Raw genomic sequence first — 16,011 nt, 5'->3', positions numbered from 1 at the left:
CAACTGTTGCCGGCAAACAGCCAAGAACACTAATCCTACTCACTACTCTGCACAGCCTAGAAAAAGATGGGCTCACTCAATTCTAAGACATAAACATAACACTATAGTCCGATCAATAATGTTGTGTGGTCATGGACTACAACATATGTACCATTTTTCAAAGTTCAATACACTTTATGCGCACACACCTATGAATTAACTAGCATTGTTCCCGATGGATTTCCAAAAGAACAGTGTACATTGTTTACACGGGCGCTCATTTCAATTCTTTTCATTATTCATAATTTTGGAGAATTACATATCGCTGATGCTTGTGTTTCTCCAATCCGCTTAAGCTTACACATCCATGCAAGGCATCATCCATCACAGGTTAAATAATGGGTGAAAAAATTCAAATCACTCGGACAACCATACACACACATCATCATCTTGATTCAGATGAGTAGCTTTTAGCAAACCTAGCAAACCTCTCCAGTCCACGTGCTAGCAAGCTTTCCAGAAAAGGTTGAAGTGCCTAATAAGCAAAAGGAAGTGAGATAAACACGATGCCGCTGGCTGCAAACTAGACTTGAAATTTAATTGATGCCAAAACCCTCTAATGCTCAAATTCTACAGCAATGGTGCCAAATTCAGCCATGCCTCAATTATTGAACTGCAAAAACCTCTCGAGTATCATCTTGTAGACAACATATATAGTACACTTACAGAGGCCACTGGAGTCAGCAGTTGAGGTACTTCATATGATACAGTAAGCTGAAATACAAAAGAATCCAATGAGTAATTACAACAGAATAATAAAGCAGCCAACAATGGCTGTGGGTGTGGCTTCCCCCACTCAATTCAACTCCTTCCACCTAGCACTTGTTTAACATGCGCTAATCAACAAATCTTAGTTTACACACGTGCATAAATCACAGCTAGGATTGTGCTATACATTAATATAAATACCATACAGAAAAACCCAACTTTGGGACAAACACCCCAGACAAGGATGAACCATCTAAAGTGATAGAACCTCACAAGAAAGATAATACCAATATTATACATACATATTCAAATTCTAAAAACCTATAGGTAAACCGGAAAAGTTCAGAAGAAGCCATACTTCTACCACGCATGAAGAAGCACCTTTCGGGAAGAATCTCACAGCTCCCCTGCAACATTGTGTGGGCAAAGAGAACAAACAGTGTCAAGCATAGCCTTTTGAAACAAACATGCATTGAAAAAATTTAATCTACTGCCCATAGGAATGTCTTAGCATTACGCCTTTTGCCATACATCCACATTGAATGCCACACATATTTTATTGGTGGGAGCTCAAGTTTCTAAACAATGAATTCTTAGCCAAATTGCATCATTCATTAAAGACCCAAGCTGAGAAACAATATAATAAGCCATAGCAAGTCCTGCATAGCATCTCCAATCATTATCTCAGTTTTCTCCAAAATTTGGACTCAGCAACAAAAGTTTGAACAATAATCGCTTTGAATTTTTGAGCAACAGTATTTATTTCAGCAAAATTTGGGGCATAAAAATGGAGATTGTTGTAGTTGTTTAGAGGAAAAAGGTGGTATTTGGGGCTAATAATAGAGATGGCCGGAGATAGTCTTAATGTAGAGTAAAGAGTCTAGCAAGTATTGTTATACCCACAGTCCACCACCCCCAGGAGTGTGCATCATGAAGTCTCACTCTACCTGTTGGGAAGACCATCCATTGATCTCCAGTGGATTTTCTGGTTTGGTATTGGCTGCAATGAAATAGCCGGCTGAAGTTGATAGAAAGTAATACTGCACTAGACTGTCAAAGAGTGGCGTGATGAACTTGAATTGTCCACATACCTGCATATTCCGTGCAAGCCAAGAGAATTCTATATCTCGTCCGAATGCTTTGTATTTGAGTAACCACCGAGATAAGTCGGGTTGGCCCTCCACAATCTAAAAACAGAATGAGCACACGCTTGCTTAACTCTACAAATCTAAAGAAGCAGTGATGTGGGTGGGGTGTGCTTTGATTTGAGAAACTTAATACGGTCGTGGTTTCTGTGGCTTGAGCACGGTCGTGGTTTCTGTGGCTTGAGCTATGTAGCTTGTAATTTGAATCCATCCATGGACAATACAAGGCTAGCTGAATGGTGCCAAAAAAAATAGGCGATATGAAAAAGTTTCACAGCTAATCACCTCTACAGATGAAATGAAGGGCATCCATTGAGGAATGGCTTCACGATCAGAATAACATTTATAAGCAACCGAAGTGGGCACATCCACTTGCATTTTCACCCTGCAATAGAAAGAAGGAACGTAGCGTTGAGTGATGATAAGCTATTCTACGGTTGGGGGTAAATGAGTGACTAGAAAACTCGGTAAAATCAGAGCCAGATGGCACAAAATAGAAGCATCGGAGAAGGTGATGGAGATTACGTGCAGTCTTGCCACTGCATGACAGGAGAAAAGGATGGGCGGAATTTGAGAGAGCGCGAAGGGCTCCTCCTTACAGGACGGGCATAATAATAGTAGTAGTAGTAAGAGTTGGCCGGGGCGGGGGCGGGGCATCGGAAGGGGCGAATACTGGCGAGGAGGTGCGAGGTCAAGGGTAAGGGCGGAGGAGGGATAGAGGTTTCGGAGCAGAAGAGATTGCGATTGGAGTGGTGGAGCGGGGCAACCACTGCGGTTGCTGCTGCTGCTGCGGCGGCGGCGGCAACATACATTTGGGGGGCAGAAGAAGAAGAAGAAGAAGAGGAGGAGGAGGAGATGAAGATGACGGTGATGATGTGTGGAGGATCTACGACGGAGATGAAATGAAGTTCCTCCGGAACTGACCTATCCAGCACCCATCCACACGACACCATCCGTTCCTCTCTTCTCTACCTACCTAACCAGGGCTGGTCTGGTCTGACTACTGCTTACAATTGCGAACACGGATTGGGTTGGGTTAATAATCGAGTAATATTTTAGCAATGATTTAATAATCTATCTAAACAAGAAGGAGCTCAAGCCCAAAACCCAGGCCCAACATCGCTCAACATGAAATTCAATCAATGAACGGGTGGAGACTTTGACTTCAATAATGCCACACTATTAATAAATAAACAAACAGATACTACTACTGCCACTACTTGTTGTTTCTGTAAACCGACAAGTGCGCCGCACGTCCTTCTTCTTGCCCTCCCTCTTCCCCTCTCCCTCTCCAATTAATATAGGCTAGTAACTGCACCGCACTGCACTGCTGCTCAGTCCCCCCTCCTCGTCCTAACTAATTCCTTGCCCATTGGTTGAATTACGTAACAACTACAGTAGTATTTCTATTACTATTACTGCTACTAGCCAGCCAGTAGTGTTGTAATTTTTACTCGGATAAATAAATAAAAGAGGGCGGCCCCTCGGCCTAATTGCAGACCTAGCTAGCTAAGCTAAGAGTAAGAGGTACCCTCCATCAATTCATGGTCACCACCACCTCTTCTTACTCCACCTTCCTTCCTTTTCCTTTTGTATAATATTTATTCTTCTTCGCATCACCGATCTGATCTGGTCTGATCGCCGTGCTCCCTCAAATGTCGTCGGCGTCAAACCCTCCCCCTACAGCAAGGTGAGTACGTACGTGAGAACGTCGGTCTAATACATACATATATATACATACCTAGACATAGCTGAGATAAGCGTAATCGAGCTACCTCTCCTACTTATTAGTATTAGTCAAGTAGTAATTGATTCATTTGTTAATTAAATAAACAAACAAACAAACTGCTAGGTTGGAGGGTAAAGTGGCAATCATCACCGGCGGCGCGAGCGGCATTGGGGAGGCGGCCACAAGACTGTTCGTCCGGCATGGGGCGGCGGTGGTGGTGGCCGACGTACAGGACGAGTTGGGCAGGCAGGTGGTGGCCTCCATGGGGTCGTGGCGGGAGAGGGTGAGGTACCGGCGGTGCGACGTGCGGGAGGAGGAGCAGGTGGCGGAGACGGTGAGGTACGCGGTGCGGGAGTTCGGGAGGCTGGACGTGATGGTGAGCAACGCCGGGACCATCGAGCCCTACGCCAGCATCCTGGATCTGGACATGGCGGCGCTGGAGCGGGCGATGGCCACCAACGTGCGCGGGGTGGCGGCCACCATCAAGCACGCGGCCCGGGCCATGGTGGCGCAGGGGGTGAGGGGGTCCATCATATGCACGGGGAGCGTGGCGGGGTGCCTGGGGGGATCGGGCCCGCACGAGTACACGGCGTCCAAGCACGCGGTGGTGGGGCTGGTGCGGTCGGCCTGCAGCGAGCTGGGCCGGCGGGGGATCCGAGTCAACTGCATCTCGCCGTTCGGAGTGGCGACGCCGCTGGCGTGCGCCGTCTACGGGCAGGAGCCCCGCGAGGTGGAGCAGGCCTGCGGGGAGGCCGCCAACCTCAAGGGCCTGGTGCTCAGGGCCGACCACGTCGCCGAGGCCGCGCTCTTTCTGGCCTCCGATGAGTCGGCCTACGTCAGCGGCCTCAACCTCACCGTCGACGGCGGGGTTTCCGTCGTCGCGCACCTCTGCCGCTCCCCGACTTGACCCGACCTTCTCGTGAACTGAATTCGGATCAAGGATGCATGCCTGCCTGCCTGCTCTCTCTCTCTCTCTCTCTCTCTCTCTCTCACACACACACACACACACATCAATGGAGATCATTCAATACCATCATCATCATCCTGCTCTGCTCTGCTCCGCTCCTCCATTGACTAATCAATTACTTAATTACAGGCAGCTGCAGCTGCGGCTGCGTCGTTGACTGCGCACCTGCACGTGCCCTTTTCCTGCTAATGCGGCATGTCCATGTGTGTGCTTATTTCTTTTTTGTTGCTGTTGTTGGTCAACCTCTCTCTCTCTCTCTCTCTCTCTCTCTCTCTTTCTCGAGCCCACCCAAAGCAAAGCAAAGTAGCAAAGCCAATCCAAAGCACTTACTATTAATTTCCTCCTTTGAAAAGTCGTCAAGTTCAATTTCAATGAACACGTACGCGCACTTGTACTGGTTTCATTCATCCATATAATTAATTAAGGCAACTGGTTGCGCTTAATAATCAACCAGTGAAGTTGGGTGCAGTGCGTGCACACAGGAATGAACAGAACACCATATATCTTCTATATCTATATATATATATATATATGTAAGGCTCTTCCCTTCTCTTCTAGCTTGGCAATTACGAATCTCAGCCTTAAACAAACCCACCGCCATATTTTGAATGTACTTTTTAATTGAATAGCGTTGACTTCATCAAGTTTATTAATTAAAACTGGGTTAATTTATCAATGCATATGCATTCGCTATATCTTCTATAGAACCAAAATACAAGTAGCTCTTAAAACTGGGTTGGAACTCATAGCACCTAGTCAAACCTAATAGTATGCCAACTGTAACATCAAGTATGCAAAATGTAACCTCAAGAATTAGATTTATAAAATTCATCCTAGGAATAATAATAACATACAGTAATATGGGTAGGCACTACAACAGTACACACTCATCTTAAACAGGGTGGGGTGTAAATGGTATGGGGTAATCTTAAATGAGAAAATTTGTTGAAACACAAAAAGTTGGGCGTAGCAGCAGCCATAACGCCCGATTGTTGTCATACACAATCAAACAAACAAACAAACAAACAAACATTCATTTATGAAAGAAACAGATTGTAAGGCAGGCGTACAAACAAGGTAGCATTCGCAGATAGAGATAGATATACAATGATCCCAGCATAAAACAATGTTGTGTGATGGATGCTTGTTGTGCGGTGGGAGAGGAGGAGGAGCACATCACATCAGATTATCCCCCTCCCTCAATCTCATTCGATATATACATACATGTATAAAATAAAACCAATAAACCCTACACAGCCAGCTAGCAGTCATGACTCAGTGAATCATTTGCCCTACTACTACTACTACTTTTATTTAGAATTCGGGTGAGATTTAATACAAACACCATGCCTTCCTGCTCTACAACCAGAGTCCAGACACAGAGTAGATTTGATTAGGTTAGGTTACGTTAGAAACAGACTGAGGATGCAACCACAGAACAATGAGTACAAGGGACGAGCAAAATACCAAGAGAACTCGGCCCTACTCACCCCTACCCTCGAGACTAAATGCTACTACCACTTAAAATGGCTCGAGGATTGCATTGCAACAGCTAATTCATGTTATGATGCTGGAATTGACATAAAAACAACTGCAGGCAGGCAGGCAGTTACACTCTCCACTCTCCACTCACACAAGCCAACTAATCACACAGCAGGGTAAGGTCATTACGAACTCACAACCATCAGAAATTAGCCCGCACCACATACTCACTGATGTGCTATCATCCGAAATATTAGCAACAAATGCAATTCTACTCACCGCTCCTCCAATTACACACTAGGGTCGTCGGCCACAGCAAACTTACAATCAGAGAATAGGCCATACCACAGAGCACGCAGACACAGATTTTGGTGCTATCATCCGAATCATTAAAAACAAATGCAAATCCTAACAGGAAGACCTCCCTGACTGTGATTGATACATACTACAGACATTATCTAATTTGGCAAGATTCAGAGTTTGATATGCACGCTCTGATCCATGAAGAAAAACATTTGTCAATACTCTCAAGTCATTATGATAATTCCGGATTAAAATGAGAACAAAATCTAGCTAGTCTCAATTGGAAGCATAGTACTCGAGTATAAAATCTTAAACCCAAACAACACCTGAAATGCATGACATCAAAATCCAAGACAAATCACAAAGCGTTCCTCCTTCCTTCTTTTATATGTAGTCTCGAAGGTGAGTGAAACTACAAATCTCAATCGCCCCCACCGGCCTTATTGTAGACATAAGTGAGCCCACACTTACCACAGTAGTGCCTGTCAAAATGATTGGCCATGAATGTCCCCGCACCACACTCGTTGTTTGGGCACTCTTTCCTCAACCTCTGCACCTTTCCAGAGTCGTCAACCTTGTAGAACTGGAGGACGGCGAGCTTGACCTTCTTCTTCTTGTGCTTGATCTTCTTCGGCTTGGTGTAGGTCTTCTTCTTTCGCTTCTTAGCGCCACCGCGGAGGCGGAGGACCAGGTGTAGAGTCGACTCCTTCTGAATGTTGTAATCAGCGAGTGTGCGGCCATCCTCGAGCTGCTTTCCGGCAAAAATCAGACGTTGCTGATCCGGAGGGATGCCTTCCTTATCCTGAATCTTGGCCTTGACGTTGTCGATGGTGTCGGAGGATTCGACCTCCAGGGTAATTGTCTTACCCGTAAGGGTCTTGACGAAAATCTGCATCTTCGCAGCCGCTGAGTAGAGGGGGTCCGATGAGAGAAGCAGGCCTCTATCGATCGAAAAAGATGAAGCGGAGGGACGGGGCGGTGCTTTAAATAGGTAGCACATATTATTAGGGTTTTGTATTCCAGGGCCCAATTGGGCCGGACCAGACAAACAGTTACTGTACTATTGGGTCTTTTAATCTTCTCTAGATGTGGCCCAATAAAAATAAATAAACCAGTGTCGCATCCCTTCCTTTCTTCTGATCATCCGTCTCCGTCTGCTCTCCGATGTCAAGCCACTGCAAATTCTGGCTTCCCAAGAAGAAGAGATTTTGTGCCAACTCCCCCCTCTCTGATTCTCCGTACAGCGTTCTTTCGTTTTTCCTGTTTTTTTTTTTTCTTTTCTCAATCTCTCTTTCATCTTCCCATCATATTCGTACTACTACTGCTGTCCATCGCTAATCATGTCTTAATTTCGGCTCTTAAGATTTTGCGGAAATCACTCTCAGAGGCCAGATGCGCATTGGATTCCATGCCCTATCGACCCTTCCCAGTATGCCTACGCTTCTCATTTTTTCTAATGCACTATTATATTATTTACTACATTTGGTTTCTTATGATATAGTTGTGTGCTAATTGTTAGTTCCGTGCTCGAGGGAAACCTTCCAAGTCACTTAAATAGATGCCCATTGAAGAAGCAGGCGCAGTCTCTCTCTCGCCAGCCATATTATCAAAGGGGCATTAATGCCGGGAAAGAAGATATGGGGGAGGGGGAAGCAGGGGAAGAAACAACCGCCACCCCCAAAGATTCAAATTTTACTTCTGAAATGAAAAGGGCTTTAGTTCATGCCATGCCTGTGTCAAAGTTTATTGGATTGATTGCTAAGATCAAGTCTGCTCATGCATCCATATGCACTATCATTCGAGATTCTTACATGGTTCCCCAATCTTGCAGTATTTGGACTGACAGAGAAGTTGACAAGTATTCAACTTGTCAAAGCGTTATGTAGTTTCTGTGTGTTTATTGAGCTTTTCACATTATTTGAGTGCTTCTTTTATATTTCAGGAAATTACCATATAAAGAGAAGCACGTTTTGCAGCAGGCATCAATCCTTGGGAATCTAGAGGAGTTTGGAGTGTTAAAAGAATATTGTTTCACTTCTGATGAAACAAATGAAAAGTGTCACTCTAATACAGAGTCTGAGAGGGATACTGATGTTTCTGCAGTTGTAGAGTTTGGAGCTGGAAGAGGATACCTGACACAGATGCTTGTGGATTGTTATGGGATTAGCAAGGTGTTACTGGTGGAGCGGAGGTCCTACAAGTTCAAAGTCAGTTTATGCCTCACTCTATATATAAATTTCAAACCCCTTTCTGTAATAATTCCTTTTTCTATTTTAAAGTATCACGTGGGAACTCCTATTGAGCTTCCATATATTTTCTTGCTGGACAGATGCTTCTAACTTGCCTACTTTACTATGTGCTGCTCTTAGGCTGATCGGAGTCTGCGACAGAAAGAAAGATTAATAGTAGAGAGACTGAGAATTGACAGTGAGTTGTTGAATTATTGTTTTTATGAACTTGCAACTATCTCCTGTTTATACTTCAATTCAGATTCTGTAGCCAATATTTTATGCTTTGGGACATGAACGAATTGTGAACAATTTTAATTGTATATTTAGAAGATATCCGTATGTACATTGTGTGTTTTTTTGTGGCCAAGTGCTAATTTTCTCTATTGCCCGGTTCAAGTTATTGAAAACGCGTGGTTGTGTTTTGCATGGCTTGTTTCTAAAAATCAAGCTCTTTGGGGCAAGGGAGATGCCTTTCTCAGGGTTTCATTACAATGGTCATGGCTTGTTAAAATTGCTATTTGGTTAATATTGATGAAACGATGTGATGATTAGCCAATGAATAGTGATGACAAGTGAAAATAGGAAGGCATTTGAAATAAATATTGAAGGTTTTTTTCTTGTGTAGTTGCCGTTGAGTGTTGAAAATGGTCTAATGGAGTTTCCAGGTACCCTTCTAATGCAAAAAGCTCCCTACATGTGCTGTTTTTTTCTTTTTTTGGTCAAAAAATTAGGATTTATAAATATTCATGAAAAATTTATCTCAAATGTGAATTAAAACAAGCCCATATTGCAAGTGCACAGTCAGTTCTTTTTTGAGCTTTCGGTGTTGAGCATTGACGATTGCCTGATGAAGTCTTCAGGATACCTTTTCATTTATGATTCAACTTGATTAGAAACACATGATTTCCATTGAAATGATCCAAAGCAAAGTATGCTTGCTTTAAAAAATCTCATATTAATCTTGAAAGTAGATGAAATTAGTTGTAATTCAACCAAGTTATCCATTATGCATTACTGATTAACAGGTTAAATTTTTGTACATTTTGACCAAAAATATTTGATTAAATGTGAGAAATCTATATTAATTGACAACAAAATAGACATAGCACAGCATGGGGGACACCACTCCGTGATAAATTTAGCTCTTAATCCTGCAAGATATGCTTTCATGATTGGCAAATAGGGGAAGCCTGATATGTGATGTTTGGTTTGATCCTTTCTATTTTCGTCTTTCTTTTAATCTGAGATAAGTCATGATATGTGCTGCAACTTGAGTCTTGATTATACAAAACCTTTCAATTGCAGTTGAGGATCTAAATCTGAATGATGTTGAATCATTACAAGGATTAGGATATGTTGCCATCGGTAAACATCTCTGTGGACCTGCAACAGGTAATGAATTTTGAAGTGGCGACCTGTGGATATTGGCAATAGACAACTGTTACATATCATGAAACTTTGATCCAGATGTGACGTTAAGATGCTGCATTCACAAACAATCATATGAATGGACTGCTTCTCATCCTCCTCGCGGAGCCATTTGTTATCTCAGGGGCCTAGCTATTGCAACATGCTGCCATCATCTCTGCCAATGGAAGAATTACATAAGTAAACTACAGGAGCCATCTTTATTTGAATAAAAATGCCTATGCACAGTTTTAGTTATTGATATTGGCGCTTTCATTCGTGGTGTTGCCATACAAATTATTGTCACCCTGCAGATAAGGCGTACATATCTGATTTGGGCTTCACCGAGGAAGAATTTCATGCAATATCATGGTTTACCAGCTGGGCAGTTGATGCTGATCATGGCTCAGAGTTTGTTGTCACAGAGAGCTCCACTGGACATGAGATTATTATGTGAGGCCTTAATATTCAGTTGATGAGTTGTAATGTATGTATGGATGTATGTATCATCAGCATGGCTAACTGAATTTTCATTTGGGTAGGAGTGAGACGATGAATGAGTGGCAGCTGGATTCAGCGTCATGTGAGGTCAGTGATATAGTGAGGAGTATGCAGCCTATCCATCGGGCAGCCTTGGGGTTCATGTGCAAGGATATCATTGATGCCGGGAGGCTGATGTGGCTGAAGGCACAAGGACTACAATCAGAGCTTGTGAAGTATGTCCCCATAGACATTTCTCCGGAAAATCGCCTTCTGATTGCAAGGTAAGTTGTTACCAACAATGGGTGGACTGTCTGTCTTGTTTTGTCCAAACAGGAGAGATAGGCTGAAGTTCGGAGATTCAAGTATAGACCAGACCACACCAATTAGGCAAAACACACTCACTGGTACCACCGTGGCTGTGGCTTTGGCTGTGGCATAAACGATCCCCAAGGGCACATTCCCACCTATCGCTCATCAAAGGATTGCAGCAGCAGTAGCAGCAGCTACTGCATAAGTATTAATTATATAGTATCTTTTTCGCCGCCACTGTCTCTGCTGCCTCTGCTTGTTTGAGCAGAGCAGCAACGGGTGCGGCCTTGCGCAAAACAAGCGGTCTGTCGTTGTTGTTGTTGTATCAACCAATACTGATCTATTGAAGACCTGACCATCACTATATACTTTAAATATTACTATTATTATGACCATTATCTAATTGAAGGTACCAAATTTTACTGTAAATAAGAAATATATGCAAATAAAAAACAACATTGTCTAGAGGAGAAAAGAAAAGAAATGCCGACACTGAAACTACTAAAACTCTTTATTTCACCGCTGGTAACAACAAAGATGAGTGTGGTCTATTCCTCTAGTGAGCCTACCTCATCTCATACATTTCATATGGGTTTATTCCGACTGTTTCGTGTTTGTGCTGTGCCGGTGAAGGAGGAGTTGATGATCATGATATGATGATGAAGTGACAGGGGAGGACAAGAGGGCCGTTGTCTCGTAGGATAGGGATAGGGATAGGAACAGGAATAGGAATAGGAATAGGAATAGGATAAGGTTAGTAAAATAAGTTAGTCTGACTTGCATCGGCATCCCCACCCACCCTTCCTGCCTGACTGCCTTATCGCCATTCATATACACACATATATATATATTCATCTCCACGTATAAGAGCAGAGCAGGGCTGGGCTGGGCTGAGAGCATCTGCTGCTGAATTCATCGTCCTCTCTTCTTCTACAATCTCATTTGATCGTCTCGCCGTATTATGGAACCCGTGGGGACCATAGTCTTCACCTCCGTCGGCAGGCCCAACTACGGCTTCGATATTTTCTCCGTACAGCTTCCCTCCGACTCCGATATTGCCTGGGATCCGGCCGCTGAGCACCGCCTCACCGACGGCGTATCCGTCAACTTTAACGGCCAGTTTGTCGGCGATGACGGGTCCACCCCCACCCTAGTTTATATCTCCGAGAGGACAGGATCGGCCCGCGTTTTCCTCAAACGCCCGGGGGAGGAGGACCCCGAACAGCTCCACACACCCCCGGAGAGCCTATTCCATGACCGCCCTGTCGTCAGGGGCCACCGCCTCTACTTCATTTCTGCCCACGAGGAGCCCGAGAAGCCATTCAGGAGCTGGACAGCCCTCTACTCCACGCGGCTCGATGACGACAAGGGCCGTGCTGTTGCGCGGCTGACGCCTTATGGCTCGGCTGATTACAGCCCCGCCGTCTCGCAATCCGGGAAGCTCATCGCCGTCGCTTCCTATGGCGCCAGGCCTTGGGCTGGTGAATTCCACCATCTCCAAACCGACATTGTCGTTTTCCAGGAATCCAATCCAGCCCAGCGCCTTCTGGTTTGCCGCCAAGGTGGTTGGCCAACCTGGTCGGGCGACTCCACCATCTACTTCCATCGCCAGGCTGCAGAGGATGGATGGTGGAGCATCTTCAGGGCTGATTTACCGGACACGTTTCTGTCTTCACCGGAAGCAGTTGCACCCACTCGGGTCACACCCCCCGGTGTTCACTGCTTCACCCCTGCAGCCATGCGCGGCAATCGAATCGCCGTGGCCACCAGGCGCAAGGGCAACGATTATCGCCACATTGAGGTTTTCGATGTTGAATCGCACCGGTTCTATCCCGTCACCCAGCTGCTGAACCCGGATCTTCACCATTACAATCCTTTTGTTTCTTCTTCTTCTTCTTCTTCTTCTTCTTCTTTGACTGTGTGTCATCTTGGTTATCATCGGTTTGGAGGAGGAGGAGGAGATAAGGGACCGAGGAGGATTCCCCATCTGGAGGCGGTAACTAGTCCTGCAGGATTAGGAGGGGTTCGCATGTTCCGGCTGAATGGTTCCTTCCCATCCTTTTCACCTTCCGGGGACCTTATTGCTTTCAACCCTGACTTCGATGTTACGAAATCTGCGGGGCTGAGGATTGTGAAGTTCAACGGCTCCCGGGGGTGGACGCTGTTTGAGAATCGCACCGCCTTTCATAACTCCTGGAGCCCGGATGAGAATGTCATCTTCACGTCCATTGGCCCAATCTTCACATCAGAGGGAGCGGCTGTCCAGATTGCCAGGGTCACGTTCGATCGAGGAGGAGCGGAGGGTAGCCGCAGCATCCCTGCGGACATCAAGATTCTCACCAAGGAAGGGACGGGGAACAATGCATTCCCCTCCTGCTCGCCCGACGGGAGATCCGTTGTGTTTCGGTCAGGGCGTTCAGGGCACAAAAATCTCTACATAGTAGATGCAGTGGAGGGGGAGGGGGGCCGGATCTTCCAGCTGACGGAGGGGCCATGGACTGACACGATGCCGAGCTGGTCGCCGGATGGGCAGTGGATCGCATTCTCGTCGAATCGGCACAGCCTGGGCCCAGGGAAGGCAGCAGATGGGTTCGGGATATATTTGATCAGGCCGGATGGGAGTGGGCTGAGAAGGGTGACGGTGGTGTCCGGGGAGGGGGAGAGGGAGAGACTGAACCACGTGTGCTTCAGCGGGGATGGAGGGTGGCTGCTCTTCACGGCAAACCTGGGCGGGGTGACAGCGGATCCCGTCTCCATTCCAAACCAGTTCCAGCCCTACGGGGAGCTGTACATGGTGAGGCTGGACGGGAGTGGCCTGCGGAGGCTGACATGGAATGGCTACGAGGATGGCACACCCGCCTGGCATCCAACTACGCTGCTGCCGCGTCTTCTCCCGGAAGTTGAAGATCAAGATGAAGACGGAGACGAAGGAGATAGGTTGGATGGTCGCTTTGACGAGCCGCTGTGGATCAAATGCGAGTGACTCAATGAGTAATAGTAATAGTAACGATTCATCCATGCTTAGATTAGATCAGAAGAATATGTTAAAGCATGCATAGTTTGCACCTAAAGAGTAACGAACGACATATTTTACATTATTTTAAAAAATAATAATAATAAAAATAAGATGCAATTGTTAATCATCAAAATTAAAATAGAAACTAAAAAAAAATGGATTTAATAGTTCAAAAGTATTCAAGATCTATCCAAAATAGTAGTGAAATATGGAAATAGTAGTGAAATATGGAAAACTACATTGAGTTGTGAACAAATATTGTGAGAAGTCAAAAAATAATGAAGAAATGGAGAGTTAAAAAGTTGAAGCCGAGTGGAATTCGAAAACAACGAATAATTTAAGCTTCAATTATTCTCGTTGTCCCTTACCGGACTAGCATTCTTATGGTACATTGCTCTTTCGCCAAACTTCTTCCATACATTGACAGATCTTGAGAAGGCAAAGCTTCTATAGTCCATTGCCTAAGATGATTCATTTTTGGAGTTATCTTATCTTTGGAAATTCTTTCGATTAGATCTCGAAATGGAGGTAGTAGTATTGGATCTGATTAGCCTGCGGCAAAAATACGATGAATCAATTGAACATTTTCTGAAAAGCTTTTTCAGCGCGGAGGGATGATATCAGGTCTGGATCCCTTCAAATCAAGTGGTCAACATAGTCATCAACAATATGGCACACCAGCTCCGAGAAACATTGACTCTTCAAGAATATAACGACCTCTGGTAGCTCATTGGAAAAGCAGTGAATGCGAAATAGCTCATCCCGCACACCCATGCTACCAAAAATCAAAAGTTAAAAAACAGAGCACACCTTGTCCAGGTCCAGGAAGAGGAGTCGAACCGCCCGGACTAGCCGGAGGAGACGTTTTCAGTCGAAATCTCACAAGGGAAGGTGTACACTTACCCGGCGTTGATCAAGTAGTGATAACTTCTCACACCATGCAACGGCCTGAGTAGCCTCAGGAGGACGAGAGCTAGTCCGACTATCGGAAAGTGAGGAGTCAGCCCTTTACTAGAACTCAACGACAAAGGCAGCGACAACCTGGGGAAGCATACCTTATCTCGGAGGAACATGGGTAGCAACACAGCCAGACCCAAGAAGATCAAGGGCAAGTCGTTGCTAGTGAAAAGTACCGAAGGTGGAGGAGAGAAGATGACAATAATAGAGGCCAAAACAGACTGTTTTGAAAAACAGAGGTGATTTGGGAAAGTAGGCTCCTCCGGAAGTACCAGTAGCACCTATTCTGGAAGGCGACCAGATCATCGAAGCATTGGAGGATGATAGGAAATCAATTGCGAGTTTGGATATCATCGTAAATAACCGGGACTTGGAGCATGTCCTATGGTAAAAAATGACTTCAAAGTCAATGCGGTTAAATTCTTGCCAAGAAAGTCGATATCATTAAAACCCAAACCACCGTGCCTCGTAGGGAGCAAATATGATCCGACCCGGATCATTCCCGTTGACTTTGGAAAAAAAGAATTAATGGACGGAGCCGCTGTAAAAGATAATAAAAAAGCTACCAAAATAGATTTTTCATATAAAATCTGAGTCAACATGCCTCCAAAATCTTATATAAAATTATTTGAATTTCAAAGTTTGACATTTTATGTAAATTTTTCGATCAATTATTTTTGTGAAGATATTTGTTATCTATCAAAATCAAAATGAAAGCTCAGTGACTAGACCTGACAACCTAGAAATATTCAATGGCCAAGACCTATCTAAAATAGCAATGAAACATAAAAAACAACGTAATTTGTGGACAAATTGAGAAAGAGAGGTCCTATCAACGCCCAAATAAAGCATTTGCCTTTTTTTTTTTTTTTTTTTTTTTTCAAAGTATTCAACAATTTATAAATTTTTAAAATTTATAAATTTTATTGAATTTTAATAAATAATTATGAAAATTTTATGGAGAAAAAAATCCTTTCGGATGAGAAATTTTTTTATAGATCCTTAAAATAATAATTATTATTATGTTGTTAATATATATAAGTGATAATATTTATTAATGTTACTTTAAATATTTAATAAAAGCAATAAGTTAAAACTGAAACATATTACAGAATTATTATCAATTTGTTTTTTTTTAAATATATGTATTTTTATATCATAAATATAATATTTGAAAATTACTATTATAGTAATAAATATGTATTATTATTATTTTTTTATTATTGGATACACTA

General features: G+C 44.0%; 5 protein-coding genes across 5 annotated transcripts; 3 read left to right on the top strand and 2 right to left on the bottom strand.

Moving 5' to 3' along the window:
* Positions 1–191: 191 nt before the first annotated feature.
* On the bottom strand, positions 192–2,845 carry LOC127258712 (uncharacterized). Its single transcript, XM_051285665.1, has 7 exons — positions 2,418–2,845; positions 2,178–2,277; positions 1,839–1,934; positions 1,695–1,747; positions 1,106–1,154; positions 706–753; positions 192–514 (listed from the first exon to the last, which is right to left on the bottom strand). Exons 1-7 carry the CDS (start codon positions 2,843–2,845, stop codon positions 425–427), a joined length of 864 nt encoding a protein of 287 aa, XP_051141622.1. The 3' UTR covers positions 192–424.
* A 599-nt stretch (positions 2,846–3,444) lies between these two features.
* LOC127258713 (short-chain dehydrogenase reductase 3b-like) lies at positions 3,445–4,528 on the top strand. Its single transcript, XM_051285666.1, has 2 exons — positions 3,445–3,582; positions 3,745–4,528. The coding sequence occupies exons 1-2, from the start codon at positions 3,548–3,550 to the stop codon at positions 4,526–4,528; spliced, it is 819 nt and encodes a 272-aa protein (XP_051141623.1). The 5' UTR covers positions 3,445–3,547.
* Positions 4,529–6,572: 2,044 nt separating this feature from the next.
* Positions 6,573–7,343, bottom strand: LOC127258714 (ubiquitin-40S ribosomal protein S27a-like). Its single transcript, XM_051285667.1, has one exon. It carries the CDS (start codon positions 7,266–7,268, stop codon positions 6,795–6,797), a length of 474 nt encoding a protein of 157 aa, XP_051141624.1. The 5' UTR covers positions 7,269–7,343; the 3' UTR covers positions 6,573–6,794.
* Positions 7,344–7,385: 42 nt separating this feature from the next.
* LOC127258711 (uncharacterized) lies at positions 7,386–11,278 on the top strand. The gene is made up of 9 exons (XM_051285664.1): positions 7,386–7,611; positions 7,737–7,802; positions 7,893–8,231; positions 8,316–8,580; positions 8,743–8,800; positions 9,910–9,996; positions 10,072–10,212; positions 10,326–10,464; positions 10,554–11,278. Exons 1-9 carry the CDS (start codon positions 7,538–7,540, stop codon positions 10,777–10,779), a joined length of 1,395 nt encoding a protein of 464 aa, XP_051141621.1. The 5' UTR covers positions 7,386–7,537; the 3' UTR covers positions 10,780–11,278.
* A 372-nt stretch (positions 11,279–11,650) lies between these two features.
* LOC127258710 (uncharacterized) lies at positions 11,651–13,929 on the top strand. Its single transcript, XM_051285662.1, has one exon. It carries the CDS (start codon positions 11,765–11,767, stop codon positions 13,784–13,786), a length of 2,022 nt encoding a protein of 673 aa, XP_051141619.1. The 5' UTR covers positions 11,651–11,764; the 3' UTR covers positions 13,787–13,929.
* Positions 13,930–16,011: the final 2,082 nt, after the last annotated feature.

This window comes from Andrographis paniculata, unplaced genomic scaffold (assembly GCF_009805555.1).
Source record: "Andrographis paniculata isolate CXL003 unplaced genomic scaffold, ASM980555v1 Contig5END, whole genome shotgun sequence".
In the NCBI taxonomy this organism is placed as follows: Eukaryota; Viridiplantae; Streptophyta; class Magnoliopsida; order Lamiales; family Acanthaceae; genus Andrographis; species Andrographis paniculata.
This window is presented reverse-complemented; position numbering and strand designations above follow the sequence as displayed.